At 32.0% G+C, this 24,511-nt stretch overlaps 1 protein-coding gene and 1 long non-coding RNA gene across 4 annotated transcripts in view; one reads left to right on the top strand and one right to left on the bottom strand.

Moving 5' to 3' along the window:
- The window catches only part of LOC140436325 (uncharacterized), a 95,094-nt gene that overhangs the window by 44,680 nt on the left and 25,903 nt on the right, over window positions 1-24,511 (top strand). For all 3 annotated transcript variants that reach the window (XM_072525041.1, XM_072525042.1, XM_072525040.1), the window contains 6 exons: window positions 13,258-13,347; window positions 19,850-20,046; window positions 21,137-21,362; window positions 23,136-23,398; window positions 23,454-23,765; window positions 23,962-24,238. In XM_072525041.1, coding sequence (XP_072381142.1) covers window positions 13,264-13,347; window positions 19,850-20,046; window positions 21,137-21,362; window positions 23,136-23,398; window positions 23,454-23,765; window positions 23,962-24,238 — 1,359 coding nt within the window. In that variant the 5' untranslated portion in view covers window positions 13,258-13,263. The remainder of the gene's footprint in view (window positions 1-13,257; window positions 13,348-19,849; window positions 20,047-21,136; window positions 21,363-23,135; window positions 23,399-23,453; window positions 23,766-23,961; window positions 24,239-24,511) is intronic.
- On the bottom strand, window positions 3,898-4,389 carry LOC140435445 (uncharacterized). Its single transcript, XR_011950162.1, has 2 exons — window positions 4,214-4,389; window positions 3,898-4,126 (listed from the first exon to the last, which is right to left on the bottom strand). It is a non-coding gene; the product is annotated as an uncharacterized lncRNA (long non-coding RNA).

Here is a 24,511-nt window from a genome sequence, read left to right as displayed (position 1 = left end):
GTCAATTTTATGACGCTAGTCTAAAAAACTGAAGTTGCTGGTTTTATAGACTATAACTTTTATAGTCTAAGAAGCGCTACTTAGCTAAGTAGCTGGTTACTTAGCTAAAAAGAAGATTCTCTAAGAAACTACGTCAAATTCACTGCTTTAACTGCTCTTGGCTCCGGCTGACGCGTGTAAAAATGTAACTTCATTAATTTCATCAGAACGTAGATGAAAAAATTTTCCGGCTTGCATTTTCATTTCCAATTCGTCGTGTATGACAGTTTATAGTCGCTAACTTAATGATTTTAAAAAATTGCTTCGATCTATTTCTATCGTATAGTTTTTTTTTGATTAACTTCTGTTAACTGATAAATGGAGTAAATTATTTTCAAGCATGCTTTTGCATAGAACTGAGGAAAAAGTCTAGGGAAAATGAAGATCAAGAAACCAAGGCACGGATACGGCGATTAAAAGACAATAAGAAACGAAACACACGAGTTTGTTAGAAGATTGTTCTGAAACTATTTCATTGCGGCATGTTTTTCATCGAATATTAATTTTTTAGATGGAATTAAACCACAATTAGAATTAATTGTAATGAAAGTTGTGTAAATGATCTGTAACCTATAAATGTTGATATAGTTATTTATGCCCAGATTGATTCAGTTTGATGATGAGTTGTTGATAGAGCCAGCCTAGGAGGCTGGAGGAAAACTTTACAGACGAATTAGATCCAGTAGTTGAAACTAATTGGTTAGATACGTTTATTTGATTTTAGGTTTGAAATGTGCCAGTTGTTTAAGCATATTTTCCAGTTTATTAATCTCAATAATTTGTGTACATTTACATTTTTTTTAATAATAAAAAAAAAGATATCAGGAGGAACATCATAAGGTCACGAAACTTACTATCTCTTTACAATATTATAAAATATCCTACAGTTGTACACCCCATTGTTTTAGTTTTTGTAGTTTAAGCTCATTCTTGCTGTAAGTATAGCAAAAACGACCTAATAATAAAAAATACTATTTATTAAACCTGCGATTCAAATTGTAATTTATATTACCATTGCACCTAAATTCACCCCAAGCATTTTCTAAGAATTGCTTAACGTTTTCTTCAATAGAAACCTAAAATTTCTTAGCTACATCGTTATCAGAAATACATTTAAATAAAAATTTAATTCTTAAAATATCGATATCGTGTTTAACATTTGTCGTTGCGTTTGTCTTGAATATATTTTCCGGAAAGTAGATGAACACTTGTCTCAAAACAACTAAGACACCGCATTTGCATGTAACATTGACAGGAATATTGACACTGTTTTGGAATATTCATCCTATCAATTGTTATAGAATGAAAATACATGCAAAACATTACCTGAAAACAACGCACTTATCATTTTGTGCTATTTTCTAGCCCTCTGTTCGAATGCAGTCAATTTCATAATTTCATTGTAGGTATTATCCTATCGCTGTTACTAAGAACATTTTTCAACACAGTCACCTAGCACACGGGGTTCTGTAAGTTGCAATAATTGTTTAACAGAATAATATAATTATTTAGTTAATTTTAATGTAAAACATAAAAAAAATTAATTAAACCCACATAATCTGCCAACTATTGTTCGTCGACTTTCTCATCTTCCTAGCAAATAAAGTTCAACAAATATGAACGAATATAAAGATAAGACTTGCATTACGTCACATATTATATTTTTTGCAACTATAAACACGTAAAAAACGAATTATTTTTTTTTTAACAAAAAACTTTTTTTATATCTACACTGTTGTACAGACAGTCAAATCACACGAAAAAGTGAAGAAAAGCAGAATTGTGTGAGATCTACCGCAAAAATCGGAATAGCATATTGCATTCCAACGGAAGCAAGCCTTGATGATGACGACATCCGATTCCGAAGTCAAAATATGGTTATAAACTTTTACACTGTTCTAATAATAAAGAAATAAAGCTGCAACACTGAAAACTATAATAGCGATTATCCACTAGTTCATTACTAAGCATAACATTTTGTTGATCATTCATTTATTTATAATAAACATGTTACATAATGTTACTGTATTAGACGTTAAACAGAACTACAGGTTTCGCAAATGTTTCATATTTGAGAAAACAGGACAGACAGTTTTTGTAGTATTTTTCATTGTATCTACATATAGAGCAGTTACACTTCAGCGTTTACTTTAACGAAATGTTCTAGGTGTATCTTAGGACTTTTAGTCAACACAATACTCTTATATACTATAATAAAATTTAAAAAAAATAATAGATTTATATATATATATATATATATATATATATATATATATATATATATATATATATATATACATTAATACATTATATATATACAAGAAATACTGGATATTAGTGACTGTCGATATAAAATAAACAAACAACACTGTTTATTAGGGTTGCAGTCAGAAAATTGGCCGGGATGTTGATACTCCCATGAGCAGCAAAATATCCCCCATACTATGTAACTTTGTTTTGGATGAACTTATAAAACGTGTAAAGAAAAGATACCTTTTCACATACCTTTTATTAAACGATATGTAGATGATTTGATGCCTACTCCTCACTCGACACTGAGGAGTAGGCAGATTGAGACCTCAGTGCCGAGAGAGTTCTTGTAATACAGAACACGATACTGGTACGTCTCGAGTGAGGGGAGTAGGCAGATTGAGACCCCGAACTCGAACCGAACCGTATTACTCTTGATAATGGATCCAAAATGGGTGCCGAAACGTCGAGTAATAAATTCTCAACTCGGTTCTTCCCGAGAACTAAGTAATTTGCATATATATATATATATATATATATATATATATATATATATATATATATATATATATATGTATATATATATATATATGTATATATATATATATGTATATATATATGTATATATATATATATATATATATATATATGTATATATATATATATGTATATATATATATATATATATATATATATATGTATATATATATATATGTATATATATATATATATATATATATATATATATATATATATATATATATATATATATATAAAGAACCAGAATAAAGAAACTGTTGATTTAAGACCGTAGGCGCAAAATTTCGGGCCGATGCTTTTTAAATGCATTCATTTTTTTCGAATCCTGAGAAAACTAATAAGTATTTTTGAAAAATTTAAACGCAGAATGAAAGTACATATACATTATTACTGAAGGCTGAAAGTCCCTGAAAACTTCTATAATGTTTATTTTAATAAGTTACAGGAGTAAAAAAGAAGAGAAAATTTAGTGTAATTTTTAATTTCAAATATCTCATTCTCATTTTGTTTATTCTAAGGGACTTTCGGCCCTCAGTAATAATGCAATCTTTAATTCTGCATTTAAATTTTTCAAAAATATTTATTAGTTTTCTCAGGATTCGAAAAAAATGAATGCATTTAAAAAGCATTGGCCCGAAATCTTGCGCCTACGCTCTTAATCTAAAATATGAAAGTGCTTTTAAATCTTGTGATCACATCTTTGCAATATTTCCAAAGACCATCTAAAAAAATACACTTTCTGTCGGCAACAATGTATAGACAAGACTGCCCATAGTGTTTACGGGTCTATCACATATATGTGGTTACATGTTACTCTCTCGGCCATACAAGTCTATATATTTTTTCTATAATATATAAGTCTATATATTAGTTCGTCGCGTTGTCTTAATGCCCTATAGTCAGATAATTTTTTTGCATAAAATATAATTTTATAAAGTTACATACGCCAAGTTATTAATTCGATGTAATTATATCTCAAAGTTCTTATTTGAGTTCAGTTTTAATACAATTTCAAGTTAAACTAGCTTTTAAAATAGACATTATTTTTCAGAAAACTTAACAAAAAAATTAATACAAAATACTTTTATTTTATCGAATTATTTTTTGTACCAATGTTTGCGATCAAAATATAATAAAAATTTCCACCCCCGAGATAGGGTGGCAACTACTCCCGTTGTAAAAACGCCTTTAGGCATCATATAGATTTTGGTCCTTGGACTATCCACTACTTATTCCCAAATTTTCAAGTAAATCGATCTTTTCAAGTAAATCGAGGTGAAAACATTCGTTTCCTGGACTAAAAAGTTAAAATCATTGAGCCGTTAAAAATTTTCGAGCAATTCAAATTTTATTTACCCAACAGAACATTATGTTCCTAACTTACGTGTTTTATTTTCCAGTTATAAATTATCTTTCTAGTGTTTCACATGTAGATCTAAACAACTCGTCAAACATAATTAATGTCGTCTACCAGTCTTTTTCAATGTGTAAACCAACACAAAAAACTTGAATATACCGCAGAGGTTGAATTAACTGTAACAAGAACGGCACAAGGAAATATTATGTGTTGCTTTTATTAATTTGCAGGCGTGTGTTAATCGATACTCTCGAAAAATCAAAGCAATAAGAAGGGAATATCTAATTAAATTAGGTGTGGAATTTAATATCTTTGTATAAAAAATACGGATTAGTGATAACAAAAGTTACACTGAGAAAGTGTATAAAAATTTCATGAAATGAAAGATAATTTTTTTTTCGAATGAAAAAGATTCAGTGAAATCCGGTGGTGGAACTATCATCCGTTAAAGCGCCAATTATATTTTTTAAATCTACGAAAGTCTGAATAGAAAAAAGCGGCTTCCAACCATGTTTCCCATCGTGTTATAACGGGTGTTTTTGAAGAGATTAATGCTCGGCACAAGTCTGCATTAAAAGTATCTTGTTCGTTTGCTTCTTTCGAACTTGACCGAAAATTTCAATGCAGGTCATCTGCAGGCATATTATTAGTACATAAAGTACATAAGTTACGGTCGTACTAGTAATAATAGTAGTACTAAAAAATTTTTTTACGAATCAAGGTCACATAAGATTATATCCATGCTGAAAGAATCGAACCTTATGGAGTCCGTTTCCAGTGCATATGTTTTCCTAGCACCTCCCTACCCCACTAAATTGACTGATGAAGCTAGTGGAGATAAAAACTGTGGAGGTACATTTAATAACCTAAAAATAATAATGTGTTGGATGCAGAATTAGAAGCTGTAATTCATCAAGAAGAAGAAACGAGGATCGACGAAGAAAATATAAATCTATATGAAAAGGAGGCAGATCTTCAAAGTGTGACACAAGTTCAGGAAGAAGAAGATACGGAAGAGATTGAAATGGAAACAGAAATAAAGACACAAAATGAAGAAATTCAAGATATTCAAGTAGCATCTACTGAGATTCGTGCAAAAAGTGTAACTCTTCTACCACGGAAATGGATTCAGGGAGATTTACTATATTTACAGACAAAAAATAAGGTGCTTTTATGTAGGTGGAATGACAACAGCATAGTTGCTTTGAAATCGAATTACCATAAAACGACGCCAGTTTATCAATTGCCCAAAGCAAAAAAATCAAAGTAACACAACATCTTATGCGCGCTTATAACGAAAATATGGCAGGAACTAATCGGATGGACCAAAATGTTGTCTATTACAGAGCAACTATAATATCTAAGAAATGGTATTGGCCTTTATTTATCTGGGGTCTTGATATCTCCATACAAAATGCTTGGTTAATTTACCGTAGAATGAGATACATTATCCCTGAACAACCCGAAATGGATTTGCTGCAGTTTCGTCGAAATATTGCCAAAGCCTTGTTGACGATGTTCGAAACTCCTCCAAGAAGAACTGGTCCGTCTCAATTTTCCATAAACAACATTACATATGATGTTCGATTCGATAACATCGGTCATCTTATTTCTACTCAAGAAAAACGATTCCGACGCGTCCTTTTTCACTCAACAACCAATAAAAATGTAAATATAAAGTTGCCTTACTTGAAATTTTTTTTTATTAAATTTTATAGTAATACGCAATAATTTTTTATATTATTTTAATATCAGTTTATTTAAAACTATTTTATATGATTTAATAAAACGTTCCAAACGTATTATTAAATTATAACTGCCCAGTATTCCGTTTTCGTAACAGCCAGTTATCAAAAAAAAAAAAAAAAAAATGAAAGTGTTTCATTTTTTAGACATATATTTTTGTTAATTTTGTGACTTTTAAAACATAAATTTTTCAGAAATAAAAAAAAACAAGTATAAATAGTTCTGGGCATAAATGGGTTAAAATTATTCCTACGGATCATCCACAGTAGAATAAGGAAAGGAATAAGTGTGAAGACTTTTTGCACTGATTGTTTTGCTACAGAAATGTCGAGATCAACGTAGAGTTGTCTTTGCTGCTTTTATTGGTTATGCAAAGTCATTTGATATAGTACATCATGACAAGATAAGTAAAATATTAAGAGATAAAGGAGTTGATAGCTCCGACATCAGGATCATTGAAAAATTATATTGTCGTTAAACATCGACCATTCGTATTAATGGGAAATCGGCATAAAAGTGTAGAATTCTAAAGGGCTGTAAACATGCTTTGTACAATTTGGAATATATTGTTAAAATTAATGACAAACTGATAAATACCATCAGATACCCAGATGACACAGTTATATTGAACGATAGCTTGAATGGATTTTAATGTCAAGGGTGGGACGAGAGATAGGAATAAAAATGAATTGTTCTAAAATCAATGGACGCATGGTAATTGGAAAAAAACAAGCCTCGTGGTTGAAGAATCTCAGAGAATGGACCGAGATACGAAAAGCCGAACAACTTCTCAGAATAGCTCAAGACAATGATAGTCTTGCCTTGTTAATTGCCAACGTCAAGGGGACTTGTTAAAACACGTTATAAAAAGAATTCAGTCATAACTGCTCCGAGTCATTATTAAAATTTCCGTTGTTCCCAGATATAAAAGGATGTTAATTGAAAAAAATGTCTATTAAACAAATAACAGAGCTATTGATTTTTTGGTAAAAATATAGATAATTATTATAAACATTACAGCAATCATTGTACTACTTTCATTACGTCCCCAAAATTAAAATATTTGTCCACTAAACTTAGTCAGACATAGCTAATGTCATGTCATTAAGGTTAAAATTATCGATAATGGTGTCCAAATTATAACTACTCAAGAAATTGGAATGCTGAACTTCTTTCCCGATCATTACAGAACCGTCAATTCATTTATTATATTATTTTTGTTTTATAAATGAACGTTTTCATTTTTGAGGTAAATTAATAAAATGGGACAAGTCCATTATGTTGTGTTTGAAGATAAAATACTATTTTATCGATTGCCTTCGTTCAATCCTACATGTATGAAAATTATTAATAAATTACATACGACAATGCATGACCTATCATCAAGTAATTTCCTGTAATGGAACGCTAGCTAAAATAAATTGTACAATAAAAATTATGCAAAAATTTTCCCGTCCTAAAAATATTACAGTCCAAATAACTATTTCGTTATGATATAGTTATTTGGATGTGGATATGAAGATGGTTGCAGGGACAGGCTATTTTTTACCCTCAGGAATTCAAGTATAAACTTTACACTGAGCTTTCACTCTTGTTATAAAAATTTTCACTAAAATTTTTCTTAAATCACCCAAAAAATGTGTTGGAAGTCCTGGTCTCACTAATTAAAGATTCCTTTACGAATGTCTGCAGCTGTAGATCTATTGCCTTAGAGCTGTAGATACTACCAGCCCTATCAAAAATTATTGAGAGACTTCTCGACTTCTCGTTGGAAACAACATTTTATCACAGTTCGACTTTTTATCTTATAAATGTACCAGTGATGATATGTTTTCTGTACTACATGAGGTCTATCAAGCACTAAACAATAATATTTACACTGCCACTGTTTTTTTGTGACTATGCCAAAGTTTTAATTGCGTAAATTACGATATTTTGATAAAAAAACTAAATATCTACGGGATTCGAGGTATTTCTTTGAATTGGTTCCAATCTTACTTGAGGAATAGGAAACAACTAATTAGAGCAAATGACACTGACTCTAGTCACAAAAGCATTGTATGTGGAGTACCACAAGGAACTCTAATATTGCCACTCTTCATGCAACTATAACTTCTGATCTACTTAAAATAAAAACCTGGTCCAACTCTAATTTACTCTCCTTTAAAGTGGATAAGACAGTAGCATTACCCTATAAATGAGCTCTTCAACCCTGATCAGCCAGATCAGTATCGTTGATTCTGTAAAATTTCTTGGTATTTTTATAGACAGCAACCTTAAATGGTTCCTTCATATAGATTTGTTAAGTAAGAAACTAGCCTCAGCTTGCTATGTAGTAGTAGTACTCATAAGGAAGTTCGTTTTGCGATTTAGAAGAGAAATTAGCCTGTATGATTCATTGCTGTTTGGGGGTTTCACCGGTTTGGGTATCATGATTGTACTGGCCATTTTCCAGGAAGTTGGAAAGTAGCACAGTAAGACGCATGCTTTGATAATGTTGGTAAGTCGGTGTCTGTCAGTGTCTTCCAGCACAGGAGCTATAATTGTATGTTGGATATTATAGACTCCAAAGTGCTGTGGGGAGTAGTAGAGTATATCCTCCACTCTCCTTTCGATTTAAACCAATTTTGAAGTTTGGATTATCAGAGGTGATGAAAGTTGCCTAAAGTGTAGTTTTGAAAGCTTCTGCTTTATCTAGTGGATTTGATAGGATGACGTTGTTTACAACGATGTGAGAGTCAGGCCTTGATTTTTGTTTTATTAGGATTTTGAATTTGTTCCAGAATTTTAAACAATCTTTGTGGTCCAGACCAGAGGTTAATCGTCTCCACTGATCTGTTAAAACATAAAAAAAACTGTTAATGTTACGTAAAATGCTGCTGTCAAATTTACGAAGGCAACCTGTGTTTTAAGTTTTCCTTCAAATCTCAAAGCTGTTTGTTAACATTTCTTTCTATTCTGAATATTTAGTATAATTAAAAAGGGAGCAAAGATAACTGTCCGTAGCTACTAGAATTGTCTAAGCGGTTCATTGGAATAACATTTTAGGATTTTGCAAGTTTTACAACACATGTTTTCTGGTTCTAAAATACAGTTATTTACTCTTTGCTCTAGGTGCTTAATTTGTTCAGTGCATAAATAATATACCTGTGTTTTCTTGTTTTTTAATATATTTGAGCAATTATAAAGTTGTTTAATAGTGAGGCTATTCCTAAAGGCTTTGTTTATTGATTTGGATTTAAATGTTTCCCTTAACTCCACATCTTCATTATACATGAAACACCAAGGGATCCCATACATAAAATTCCTTGTTATCTGGTAAAATGAATGAAAGTAGACAAGCACTCAACATTGATCCTTGATGCGATCTTAGCACTACACAAAAGGTTATCAGCCTCACTTATACGTATTCTAACACTTGTTACTCTATCATACTGCATATCTGCCACAACTTTTATATACTCACCGATACTCCTTTTTATTTGAAGCCTACCACAGATTCTCTGGACAATTTTATCATCTCATCTCTCAGGATCAAAACTAGCTTTGCTCTTTCTGTCAATTAGTTGCCTTGCATTGAAAATTGCATCGGTTTGCCAAATTGCATTCATAATATTAAAAACATATTTGCTACCTTGTATGGGTTGATTGAGGTGCAAGAAAAGAATCGTTCTAAACATTAAATTTCTAAATTTTTTTTTACTCTTCATAAATTTCTACACTCTTGTGTACTTGTTTCCTTATTCTTCTGTACTAAGTCCTTTTTATATACTGACAATCTGATTACTTCTTTAATTGAACCAGTGAAATAAACAGTTATCCAATTTTCAATTTTAGGTAAATACAGATAACTGCAATTTTTGAGAAATAACAGGATCCCTTTCTAGACGCAGTATGTATAACAAATTGTAGTCCTCGTACCTTCGTGATATTTGTATTTTTATGCAAGCACAGTTTAAAAATTCATATTCCACTGATTTAACATCGACAAAAACTGAAATTAAAATGAAGGCCATTCTAAAATAATTACACGAAAAAGCCGATTCGAATAATGCTATAGTGACATGAAAATTAAAGTGTAAAAATGTGATGGTTAGGATTTAATGGATGTTATATGTCAATATTTTATACAGGAAGGAGAAATATAATAGATTGCGCAATATTTACTATGGCTGAGTGTATTTTGTGATACAGATGATGTTGATAAAAAAGTTAATAGTTACAAAATTCGTCAAATATAGTAAGGTCTCGTTTTATGCGGTGGATACGTTCCACGGAGAAGCACATATAAAAAAATTGCATAAAAAGACATTCATACATTCATACAACAGCTTAAAAAAAGCGGGTACATATTTCTATTCGTTTTGTGACGATTTAGATTTATTCATATCGTGTCGATAAACGGGAAACCAGGGGAACCTGTTTATTTTACTACTATTGTTGTTGACAGTAAACTAATTATTAATGAACTTCGTCTGCAGGTGATGTTTTCCTAAGTTGTCTCCTTCTAAAACGTGTTTAAAATAGCTTCATTCTTCAATACTCATCCAGTTTAAATCAGAATGTTTTTCTATCCATTTTCTAACATCAACTGCGTTTTCTTGTTTTACTTGTAAAGTAAATCTTTGCCTTTTAAAGCACGTGGTCTGATATTTATTTATTAAGGGCGGTTTCAACATCCTATCTCCTGACATATTGCTACAAAGGATGTAATAATGTTACTCGATCTTTACTTGCTTTATGTTTATTTGCAGTTTTTTCATCCTTTGTTATGTAAGTACCTACGGTTAGGCATTTTTTTCCATTACAGTCCCGTTTCATCATCGTTAAATGCTTAATCGACGCATTACTCCCCATCTTCAATAATTTTCTGCTGCTAATATTTTTGCTGCTGCTTTATCTGCTGTTGCACTCTCTCCTGTGATTTTGATATTATGAAATGCATTTCTTTTTATAAACCCGATGAGCAATCCTTTGCTAGCTGAAATTTTTTTACCAGTTTGGTTTAACTTTAAATAAGGTTATTGACAGACAATACTTGTCGAAGTCCTTTATCGCTTTTAAACGGTTCGGAATAGTTTTGTCTGGCTTTTGTTATACATCAATTTGCCGTCTACTCCGACAGGTTATTGACTGGGACACTAGCATAGGCTTTTTAGAGGTCCATGAATACAATGTGCAATTCAGCGTTAAGTGCTATTGTTTTTTCTATGAACTGTTCTGTTCTTCTAAAGTTCACATCTTTTCCCCCACTTTTCCTTTGATCATTTTCTCATACAATCTACCAACATAACGTGTGAAGTAACGTATTTTCCTGTTTACATATGGAGCTTAATTAGTATATTTTCCATTACTTCGGTATGTTCCATAATATGAGTATTTGTCTTGTATTAAGGCCAAATAAATAAATTAAGGAAACTGTTTAATCTTTGTGTGCAGCAGAGAGGTGCCCAAAGAATGGAACAATGCTATAACCATCCTTTTGCATAAAAAAATAGATAGAACGGACCTATAAAATTATAGACCTATTAGCCTGTTGAACCACATATACAAGCTCTTCACTGGGTTAGTGACATCAAGATTGGAGAAAAAATTAGATTTCTACCAACCGAGAGAGCAGGTAGGATTCCAATCAAATTATGATACCAATTATCATCTCCATACAGTAAGGACCCTCATTGAAAAATCTATAGAATACAACAAACCTCTTGTCCTACCTTTCATAGATTTTCATAAAGCGTTCGACACGATCGAAATAGAGAGCCTTATAGAAGCAATGACAGCAGGATTGACCATAGGTATAGTGAACTTATTTACAATATTTACAAAAATACCACTATAACTGTTAGGATAGACGATAAAACCCGACCAATAAAAATAAAACGTGGGATAAGGCAAGGAGATACATTGTCGCCGAAACTATTCATAACGGCATTAGAGTATGTCTTTAAGACGGTAAATTGGGACCACAGAGAAGTAACAATAGACGACGAAAAGCTTAACCATCTCCGTTTCGCAGATAACATTGTCCTTATCACACAGATAATTTAGGAGAAGCCACAGATATGTTAAATAAATTGTACTTTGCATGTTGAAAGGTTGGTTTCAGAATGAATTAGACCAAAACTTCAAAACAAAACTTTATGACAAATATGATACTCAATAACCATTGTAGAACTGATGGAAAAATATACGTATTTTAGTCATGAAATAAGAATTAGCAGGGATAACCAAACATGCGAAATACAAAGACCAATTACATTAGCGTGGGTAGCCTTTGGAAAACTGCGAGACACACTTAGGGCCAACTAACCAATTAGCCTCAAACGAAAAGTATTTTACCAATGCGTATTACCGGTCATGACCTATGGGGAGGAAACTATGACTCTAACCGAGACTCGGCTTCGAAATTGAGAGTGGTACAGAAACGAATCGAACGGTCTAGTTGGGAATGACGTTGCGGGACCGAATAAGAAATGAAGATCTGCGAAGAAGGACGAGTATTCCTGATGTTGTAGAACGCATAACGGAACTGAAACGGAACTGGGCAGGACATGGAGCTAGAATGCATGACTCACGATGGACGAGCAAAATTACAAATTGGAGGCCAAGAGCAGACAAACGTAGTAGAGGAAGACCACCTACACGTTGGACTGACGACACCAGGCGTATGACCAAAAATTGGCAACAAAGAGCACAAAATCCCAAAGAATGGAGGGGTTTAAGAGGGGCCTATGTCAAGCAATGGACGTGATAAATGCAGGCTGGATGACGATGATGATGATGATGATGGTGATTAAGGCCAAAGGAGCGTGTTTTAGCAGTTCTACTGGTATGTCTCCAGGTCCAGTTGGTCTGTTATTTTTCATACTTTTTAGCATCGTTGTTTTTATTATTTGTTAATTTTCCTCTTTAATCTTACAATTACAAAACTAAAAAATATTTTATTTTACTGAATTATTTTGTCGAGTTTTTCATTTTCATTTCAAAATTATTGTTTATCTTTTTTATTTTTACTTACTAATTTTACTGTGGGAAAATTATGACTAGAAAAAATGGTTAGCAAATTTATCGTTTGATGAAAAAGCACTAAAATTATATAATTGATTGAATATCGGTTTGGTACCACTAAATCCCTTAAAAATGTTTGATCATTCATTCCTCTTTTTGAGACTATTTGGGAAAATTACGGACAAACGGTCCAGTCGTTCGTTTTAAATATGAATATGTGAGACAATTCAATTTTACCATTAGTCTGTGATCAGTGCTCTAACAACAAACATTGTTGCTGTAAGGTGTTAATTATAACGATGTGTTACTTTCAGTGCCCCATGCAGAATGCTGGACAACAGTACGGCCAAGGAGGTGCACCCTCCCACCAAACGGCACCTTTCAGCGGTCATTCAGAAACGACGGTAAGCTTACAATAATTTTTTATAATACATAGTACATTATTTGTAGGTTTTTTGTGGAAAATAGTTTCAGAATTATTATAATACAGTTGAATGCTATGTTGGAATAACGTTATAAACTCCAAATCACATTTTGTCGACAAATTGAAAAAAGACTTTATAATTGATTATTTTGAAAAAAAAAAATTATGAGCGTAATATCACAGTATAGACTGTGGTAATATGATAGACTTATAAGATGCATAACATTAATATCAACAAAAATAACCTTAGCTTAAAACCTCGGTTAAAACGTTGTTGTAGGGAAGTAAGGCAGTTAAAACGTTGTTTTAGAAATAAAAAATGAAGTACACGTGAAATTAAGAAACGTACCTACATATTATTAATAAATTACTTATAAACATTAATATTTAAATGAGAATAAGCCACAATTAAAGGTTAAAGTAAGTTTATTGACGTTTGAATTTCCACTTCGGAAATCGTTCTCAAAATACACACATTAGTAAATTAAACAAATTTTGTTTTTTTGTTACTTGGTGAAAAATTCTTTTAATAATTTAATTTTATCTGATTCATTTATATTGACAATTCAGACATACATTATACATTTTAAAGTAGACGACTTTAAAATGATGTTGCCAATATTGTTGAGTTGCGTTCCTAGGACGACTTTACTTGTAAGATAGTTCATTCGATTACATGAAATCAACTGTAACTTGAGAATATTCGTCAGGAAAATCATAGCGTGTAATTCGTCTTTAAAAAGACAAACACATGCCATGATGACAGTAAAATTCTTCTGTTAGTGATTCCGTAGTAATTTATGAGGGAAAAACCACGAAAAAAACACTATCGCGACATAGTAAGTATTTGGTCGTGTATTTAGTTTACCTTCAATAAACTTCTTCTTCTCTTCAATAAACAGCAAATTCTAATTTTATATGTTTGTTATTTAAAAAACATAAATGATGTATCCTCTATATGTTACTGACTTATACTAAGGAAAATACCAGTATTATAGAGTATATCTATATACAAAATACAAATTGTTACTATAAATGAGTCAGATAAAATTAAATTTAGAGAAGAATTTTTCACCAAGTTACAAAAAAAACAAAATTTGTTTAATTTACTAATGTTTGTATTTTAAGAACGATTTCCGAAGTGGAAATTGAAACGTCAATAAACTTACTTTAACCTCTAATTGTGGCTTATTCCCATTTAAATAGTAATTACTTAAAAATGCCACAAGAAAATAGCTTCAGAACAATACTTATAAACATGTTTTATATGACGTATATATCAAAATAATATTATTCACTCTTAGGATTTGGATAGTTGCTTACATACTGTAGTGGAACATATTCGGCGATTTTTAATAAATTTTCATGTTTTCCTTTTTTAATTGGTAGAGGCCCTTCATAGGCTTCTGTAAGTTCAGCAAGAGTGACTTCAGTTATAGGCGTTTTAATTGACTTTAAAGAATAGGATGACCATAGTTGAATAGTGTGGGATTTTCTTAACCGTATAGTATTTGGATCATCTGAGCTAATTTGTATCCCCACTAACTGAGTTATTTTGCACTTTGGATCTTTCCATACTAGATTTTCTGCGTTGATAAAATTGTTAAAGAATGTTTGATGCATGTAGATAACTTTAAATGGGTTTTCAACTCTAGCTTTTGCAATTACATCTGTCCACTAAAACGGAATATAAACTGATGAAAGTTTCTTGTTGCGTTCTATGAGGGCAAAGTCTCCATCACAGGGCAGAAAACTGTTATTTTGGCCGACACATCTATCTGACCAAATATCAAGTTTTCTTTCTTGGCCTGGATCAAGACGATTGAAGGTATTAGTTATATAAAGTAGCAGTGCTGATGCTATCTCAGTGGAGCCTCGATGCGCCATTACTTCGTTCCACAGCATCATTGTAGCAGTATTACTCCCCATATTATGAATAGTATAGTTATACGAAGAAAGTTATCGCTGGTAGAAGATTGATGAGTGAGTTAGATTAGGGTAAAAAAGAACTTGTCGCAAATCAGTACATAAAACGACATACTTGGCATTTACTTTTGCAATTTCAGTATCTTGTTTTAACGTTTTGTAACCTGCTTCCGCTCGCATATGATGAATTTTACTCTCAATTTCTATTTTCTTTCTTTCACATTTATTGCTAACAGAAGAAAGTTGGATAAAGAGCTTGTCACAATATGAACAAGTATCTAATCTGGGAAGTCCAAAACGCAAGTTCAATTTACTTTTAAAAATGTGGTAGGTTCGTAGAGAGATTTTTGTATCAGGGTACACTTTTAAAAATAATCTGTACATTTTTGAGATGCTTAAATCAGCTGGAAGGCAAATTTTAGAAGAACCATTTCTGCTATAATGATTTTCTTGCTGCGAAAATGACTTAATATGTTCGCATATTTTCTCTGCATATGTTATCATGAGTTTTTTGGGACCATTGTTATGTTTGCCACGTTTATTTAGATTTACTCCTTTTTTCATTTTATCAAAAGGTACTGGAGTCTTCTAGTGGTTATTGAAAATATATATATTATACCGTTGTTTTACACACATTTATGTTTCCTACTGTATATTTCACTGTACACGAAGACGAGATCTTGCTTCCCCAACCCTTCTTCTTTTTGGATCTTGCAGCGAAAGAGACTGAGATAAAAATTTTGATTGGTCATTGTAACTCAGTTCTCTAAACGTTTTGAATAGTTTTGAGTGATTGCCCACTAATAACACAGCAGAACAACCCGTAGCAGACTGCTTATATTTACAGATACGCACCTAAAATAAATATTGTTTTAAAATATGAAACTAGTTTAGATTTCTTTAACTTACTTCATTTGGACAACTTAGAGCTTCTTTGGGTACTTCTCTAGACGAAACGTGCGAATCACCAGCATCTCTGCGACGTTTTTTAATATTCTGCTTCCACTTATCAATGTTAAGCTTTCGTGTTTTCCCTCTGTTAATTTGGGTAATCACTGACTTGGTTATATTAACATCAATTTTAGCTCGAAATGACAAATTACCCGCTTGAAAACGTTGACTTACAAAACACGTCAATTTTGTAATTTTATTAATTAATGTTGTTAATTGTTCTGTCATTGCTCCTCCACAATATTTCAGTAGTACATTTGGTATCCCATCTTTACTTGCTGCTTTTCTGTTCTTCAGCTTTTCAAGTATTTTACGAACTTCCTGTAAATTTATATTAAATTCTTCATTTGTGGTAATTTCTGGTGTTTCGTTTTCTACCGTCGTTCGTTCTTTTTCTGCAGATATCTTTTTTAGGTAGTCAATCCACGTATCCTTTTGTATGTGTCTTGGTTCTATTAGTTCCTTTTCCTCCGATTATTGACCTCTTATGAAGCGCCATTTTTCCTTTTGCATACCGTAAAAATCATGTTTCATTTCTTTCGAAAAGCGTTCCCAGTGATCATTTTATTTTTCTTACAAGTGAACGTGTTTCGTTTCTAATTGTCTTAATTTTGGTAATTATGGTATAACTCTTGTGTTTTGGTTGATATGTATTTCAGGTCAGCTTTTTTCTTTTCTTTACATTTTTCCTTTACTGTATAAAACATGGAGTTCTTCGCCTTGGGAACGATTTATTTTTATTTATATTTCTTTCATCGAGAACTTCCTTGGCCGAGGCTAAACTATTAGACTTAATTTTTGCCCAGCTTTCTTCGACTCCATCACTTTCTGTGATATATGTGTTTCTGCTTTTTTAATTTACAACCGTTGTATAATGTGCGACTGGAAAAAAAATCGAAAAATTATATTCTCCTTTAGCAAGTGTAAATTATCTCTGTGTTTTGAGCACTTGATCGGTATTTGAGCAAAGTGCGCACAAAACACAGATAGAATGGCCTAGTTTTATTTTTTGTTTTATTTTTTCCAATTATACTATAATATATTACTAACCAATCATTTAAATTTTTAAATAATAATTTGAGGCATTTTACATATTATTATATTATATATTAAATATTTTAAAAAAGAAAAAAAAATGTTTGTTCATTTTTCTCCAAATACAAGGCTAAAACATAAACACGGTTTGAGAGACCGTGGTAACAACTGGTGTAACTTTTTTCACGTCACTACTACAGAGCTAATGAAAACAAATATGAGCCCTTTTTGCTTGTACAATATCGGTCTGTGTATGAACAGGTAAAACAGGTGAACAGGTCTCTAAAACTTTAATATTTCTAACATTTCGATAGTGTCCTTTGACAAATTGGTGCATGAATTTATAACGAATAATAATTTAGAAATTTATACCTTTTAAAAACTCGTGTCTACTAATGACAGTAATTTAAACACGTTTTACGTAATGATATACATAAATACCATTGTATAAAATGGATTATTAAGCGACTTCCTCGATTTCCGTACAATTTTGAAATATCGTTGGTTTGTTTGATAATAATTTTTATTTGAGATTTTATTATATTTTTTATCGCAAAATAAATTATTTCTATTATGCATAAAAAATATAAAATTTTATTTATCCGTAGCGATTAGAAATACAATTAAACTCCAAAAACTTAATCGTTTAAATATATGTATGTAGTATGAGACTACATATATTCTGAAACTATTTTCTTGGCATCTCTATTAACCACACTCTTTTTGAGAATTCGATATAGTTATCGTTTCGACTGCTGTTTGACAACTGGATTTTGAGAACAATTTCCGACTTTAGTAAAACTTCCCAGCAAAGCCAAACATACGATGTACATCGCAACAGTAAATTGCTTTTAGTAAATGTACTCGTAGCATTTTTATTTTTCAGGTTTGATTTTGCTCCTTACAAGTGTTCTAAAACACTTAAGGCATACTCTTAATGTTTATTTACACAGCCCAAATTGCCTCAGACAAAGCGTTTTTTCTGTAAATCTTGTAAGTTCCTGTGAAATACTTTTAATTTGCGTCTTAAAATCTTCGAAAGAGAATAAACATAATCCAATTGTTTACATTGACCGATGCCACTGGCCACTGGTCGAAGGTTAAGATAGCTTGGATCGTCCCGAGAAACAATATCGGAAGGATTCCCGCTTAGTCCGTCTGGAATTCAAGTAAACAATTTTGGTCTTCCAGTGGGCGATCGTTCGTTCGTCCGCCAGAGATAGGAGTGGAATTAAAAGTGTTTTAATTTTGAAAAATCTGTTATGATTTCCTTGTAATGGGGTCCATCAATTCTATGGATTCCTATTTTAGTCCAGAACCAGTCCTGAGATGCAGTTCATCCATTTATTTTTTATAAGAGGGATCCGCAGTCATAGGGGTATATTTATAAAACACCCAAAATTCACCGTTAGTTTTTATTTTACTTCTGATATTTTTGTTTTTTCAGCGACTAAAAAGAACAATCAAATATCCTTAAAATGGTCTATTGTAAAAGTATGTAGGATTAATTTTAGGCATGCTATGGTTCCTCAAAGTTTTCTACTTTTAACGATTTTTGCTGAGCGTTTGGAGCAATAAATAACATTCTGAAAGGACCTACATAGTATTTTTAAGAAACTAATTTTTTCATTCGAAAGGTGATACAAATTTTTTAACTAAGTAAAACAACTTAAAATTAATTAACTAAATTCATTATGGATGTGTCACCATGGTTATTTACTACAGCTTGCAGTCTTCGATGCCACTGTCCAATTGATCACATAATAATGAAATCACATAAATATACGGCTCGGTAGTAGCAAAGAATATAGATAAGCGTCTATATTCTTTATAGTAGCAGTAGTCTAGCCATTATGCTGAATCACGTCACAAATATGATTTGACATTGTCAATGTAAAGTTAGGTTAGGCCAATAATTTTAACAATGAATTTGAGAAAATTAAATAAAAATAATATTCAGATGATCGATTTAAAACTAAACAATTGCAAAACAGTGGAATGAATTTTTTACTAAATAGTGTGTAACTGAAAGTAAAAAGTATAGGCATAGGAAATGCTCCATAAAAATTAAAGCGCATCGTAAATACAATCTTTTCAAAGAATAAAGAATTTAAAAGATATGAGAAAATCGTAATTTTCTTTTGTACCTAATTTGAAAACTAGAACATATTGCTTACCTTATTATGTAGAACGAATAATTATTTATGCATTTCTTTTTTATATAGAGAGTGTTTATTTCACAGGGATATCGAAATAAAAATGGTCATCGCATCACTCGTTAAATACCCTGTATAGTAGTGTGAAACTTCATATTGTAAGAACAGGGATTATAAGAGTAATCTAAATATGAGAAAATGTACATAAATATGTACATTCTGTAAACTTCGTGATTGCCATATTTGTTTCGAGGTATTTAAATTGTAAAATGAATTTTCCTGTAAATTTTGTAAAATATAATAAATTTGGCAACCCATTTTTTAATGACTGACAACGAAAAGATTAGATTTAAATAGATATTTACTTAAATAGATTTTGTTCTTAATGTTCCTAAACTTAATAATATGTTTCAGGCATCTGGTGGAAGCATAACAACCTCCCTTAGGCAATTTAGAAGAAAAATTGAAGAAAAACATCCTCATAGTGATAGCAACAATTCGTCAACTGCACCAACCGAAAGTCATGTAGCAAGAGTGGCGCCCCATAGTCATTATCCTCCTAGATCCACTGCCGAAAATTACCGATTTCCACATCAATATCAAGATTATGGGTAAGTGAATTTCCACTATATGTACACTTTTAAAAAAATATAAAAATTTTATTTAACGATAAAAGTAAGATGTTCTTGATTTTGGTTTTTAAGATTACTTACTTGTTATAGAAACTAATCAAAACTCTGATCACCATATTGAATTGTGCTTTCCAAAAGCAGCCAATGATTTTCTCTTCCGTTCTGAGAAATTCCGTTCTCTTCCTTTTCTTTTTGTAAATTTTTCTAAATAAAATGATGAATGGGTTGCACATGTGAGTCCATTTCAATTAGGTCAAAGAAATAATTATTAGACTGATTCACAATCAGTTTATTATACCTTGTACATGATTCTGTTTAATGTGCCTTCAGTTAGTTGTCGTTCCATCGTTTTTGTGGTCTTCCTATTAATGGTTTTCTTATTGGGGAACCGTTTCTTGCCGTCTTTACTACTCTATTTGTTTTTATTCGGCTTATATGATCGTTCCAATGTACTCTTCTATTTCTTACCCAGTTCTTGATGCTCTCCACCTAGGATCTACGTCGTATATCTGTACTTCTAGCTCTGTCTTATAGTGTCTTTCCATCAATTGTTCTAATTGTTTTCATCTCTGCTGTTTCTAACATCCTTTTTGTCCACTCTGTCATTATTGGTCTGATGACTGTTTTGTAAATTCTGCCTTTCATTTCTTTCCCGATATTTTTATTTCTTCATATTGTTTCATTCAGGCAACCTGCTGCTCTGTTTGCTCTATTCACTTGATCTTCCACTTTAGTTTCGAGCTGTCTGTAATAAAGGAAAGATTACTTAAAGGCTAAAATACAAATTACTACTATTAGGATATTGTCAGGTAAACAATAAAGTGATTGTGAATTAATCTAATATTTATTACTTTGATCTAATTTTATAAATTAGTTTTCTTAGTTCTTCGTAAAATGGCTTCAGTTCAAATTGGGAAGGTGACTAATGACTCAAGCCAAACAGTAACACTTAATTATATCAAGATGAAGTTCAATCTTATTTTATTCGCATTTTTGTCCCTATATTATTTACTGTCAATCATTATACATTCAAAATAATTTCAATTAAATTTTTATATGTATTTCCTAGATTGCAGCAACCTGTAAAATACTCCGAGATCTCTGAACCGCATCCCTCGCTGCAGGAACACATATCACCATCGGTAATACAAAAAGCGAAGAGTAAGGAATATATGGAAATGTGCAATGTTCAACAACAGCATATGAAACCGGCCTACGATCATCTAAATGGCCAGCAAAATTACCCCGAAGCAAATGTACATCCACATTCACAATATATGCATAAGGAACCGCAGGTATGTTGAGAACTTCAAAAATATGTAGTACGGGATGGGGTGAGATTTTATTTTTCAGCGTCATATTAGAGTTCTTTTTCCAGTGCACCATTTCTTTCTAATATAATTGATAGATCGTGTAGATAAATATGAATAGATAACAAGTGCACATTTGACTAATACAATTCTGGCAACTGTCAAAAATCAGGGAAAAGCTCATGGAAATCTTGAAAATTCGTCAATGATTGTAAGCATATAGGAAATTATAGAAGAACTGGGTACTGGACCTTTAAAGTCGATGTTCAATCTTTCGAACGGAGTTGTTCATTTGATTAAATGTTTATCATCTTCTTTCTTATAAAATCTGGGTTTAATTTCTGTACAGATTGGACAAGAGGTAATTACTTGGTTAATTTCATCTATAGAATAAGGTAAATTTCGAATTTTTATAAAACGGTACATACGAGTAATTCCAGGATGCGATAAATCTGAATATATCTGAATGATATAACTTTTTTGAATTATTTATACCATTGCATTTTCTTGATAGTGCATCAGCTGCATCATTAGCCTTTGTTGGACGATAAATAATATCATATTTAAAACAAGAAAGCTCCAAACGCGAACGCATAATTTTTTCATTTGTGATTTTACTTATATGGTTTGTATTAAACGAGGATGAAACTGATTTTTGATTTGTGATTAGTTTGAATTACCTTCCTATTAGATAATGTCTCCATTTTTTCAATGCTTCAGCGCAAGCATAATATACTTCATTTTAAATTGCAGAATGTTTTCGTTTAGAATCTGTGAGGGTACGTGAGAAAAAAGCAACGTGTCTTACAGATTGACTCAGCATGGCAGCAATAGCAAATTCAGATGCATCTGTGTCAACAATGGAAATTTCTTTTTCATCAATTGTCCATGGAAGTACATTAGCTATATCAGTTCTTAACTCCTCAAAAGCAAATAGCAAGTCTGGATCTAATGGAATCTATAAGATCTTTAATTTTTGCTGAAAAATTATTGACCCATTTTGAGTAATGTGAAAACCTTCCAAGTGCCCTCTGAAGACTTTTAGAATCATTAGGAACTGGTAAATGTAGTAGAGGCTTTAATCTGTCTGAATCAGGTTTTATTGTAGAGTCTTCGAGAGATACGACGGAATTGCCTCGAAAGCTGTAAATGATTGGTCAGATTCCTGAATTGGTATTTGATGATACGCTAATTTTAAATTAATTGAGCTAAAATTTTATATTTTGATATCTTAGACACTAGTGAATAGATATTCGGCAAAGGATAAGCATCAACTAATGTAAATCTATTTATTTTTTGAGAGTAATCAACATCCATGCGGCAATGTAGTATAATTTAGCGTTTAGTTTTAATGTTGACAGATGTCAGTAGTCAAATAACTGTTTTGTCGATTTAATGTCAAATTGTATGCAAAAAAAGCCTTAATCTGCAAAAAGGTACTTGACTACAATTTTATTCGCATAAAGCTTGACATTAGAATGACAAAACAATTATTTGTCTACTGACAACTGTCACAACAATAAGAACACTGTCACAACATTAAAACTAAACACTAAATTATACTACAGCATCAATGTAATCAGCTATTTCGTTTTAAGTCATTAAAAACTCTCGCGAAATTTCCAAATGACGAATCTCTTTCTGTATATGATTAAGCAGAATTTTGAGATATTTAACCTTAATTTATTTTAATTGATACATCAGATATTCAATCTTCTGAGTAATTGATCCGAATACATAAAACAGTTTATTTTTAAGGTTCATCCAGCGTACAAACCAGAATCTCAATACTTCCCAAAGGATCCACAATACTCTCCACAAATGCCGCATCAGATTCCTAAGTACAACATGCCGACGCAAGTTCGGAAGTATCCGGCCGAAAACGACTTTCTGTCAAAATTACGACGCATCCATCCCACCATGGCCCGATCCATTATGAGCGACCATCATTTACAAGAATCGCAAAATTCTTATCAAACAATGGACCAAAACAGAATGTACCCACATCATCAAAGCCAAAGGTATGACTTTATTTAAAGATTTATATATATTTTCGCTACATTTTCTTTTTTTAAGGTATATGAATTATCCTAACATGCAAAATAGTGCCTACTCTCACGGATATGTGCCCTATTCGAACTACCCGCCTAGTTGCAGTTATAATAGACCGTCGCAAATACCTCCTAGATTTCCGGTAAATCCCCACGAAAGGAGCATTTCTCCTAGACGAGGATACCCCGAGAATATGGGACTTCCGATGAATTACGGGGGACTACCGGCCCAGAAGATGCCTCCAAACTACTCGCAATATAACGCTCCCGAATATGCTCAACATTATCAGCATAGACGGGCGCCGGTAACACAAGAGTATTATCAACAGCATTGCAGGTAATTTTATTGAATTTTTGATATCTATGGACAACAATTGATTAGTTCAATGTGATTTTTTTATTTAACACACTCTTCTACATTTTTCTTGTAACGTAAACTAGTAGGCAACACTCAATTCTGCGAATATAGACATTATTGCGTGGGAGAGATATTTCCATTTAAAAATACTGATAACGGATTGTCTTCTTTTTAGTCCTGCACAGTACTTGCCACCTCATCAAATGCCGCCCCAGGAAATCCCAGAAAACAGAGTGACGGTCTCAGACAGCATAAAACATTATATCGAAAACTGGGCGGATGAAGATACTGCGTCAGAAATGAACCAAATGGAAAGTTCAAGAATTTGTAAAGATGGTATCAGAGGACGTGACGATCAGTCTACTGAAACCGTATATATGATCTCATCTTCGGAGTTGGAATATATAGAAAACGGACTAATAACTTCCGAAAGTGGAATTCCTGTACCTGTGGTAAGTATAAGGGTATCTTATTCTTCCTCATTTAAGAATTTTTAATTTTTTTTTTAAATCCACAAGGAAAAGAATTCCTGTAGTTGGCTGGTTCATCAAATCGGTTCCTCACATATTATTGTTATATTTGACCATGATTTGCGGTCTTGCAATTTGCACATTTTTTTCTGCGCATAGTTTCCAGAGGTGCAAACCATAAGTTGTAGATATAGCAACCAGAACGTTATTGTCTAACCACTTTATGTAAAAAATACCATGATCGATGTACATGAA

Source organism: Diabrotica undecimpunctata, chromosome 3 (genome assembly GCF_040954645.1).
Source record: "Diabrotica undecimpunctata isolate CICGRU chromosome 3, icDiaUnde3, whole genome shotgun sequence".
In the NCBI taxonomy this organism is placed as follows: Eukaryota; Metazoa; Arthropoda; class Insecta; order Coleoptera; family Chrysomelidae; genus Diabrotica; species Diabrotica undecimpunctata.
Note: the sequence above shows the minus strand (reverse complement) of the source record. Positions and strands in the feature narration are given on the sequence as shown.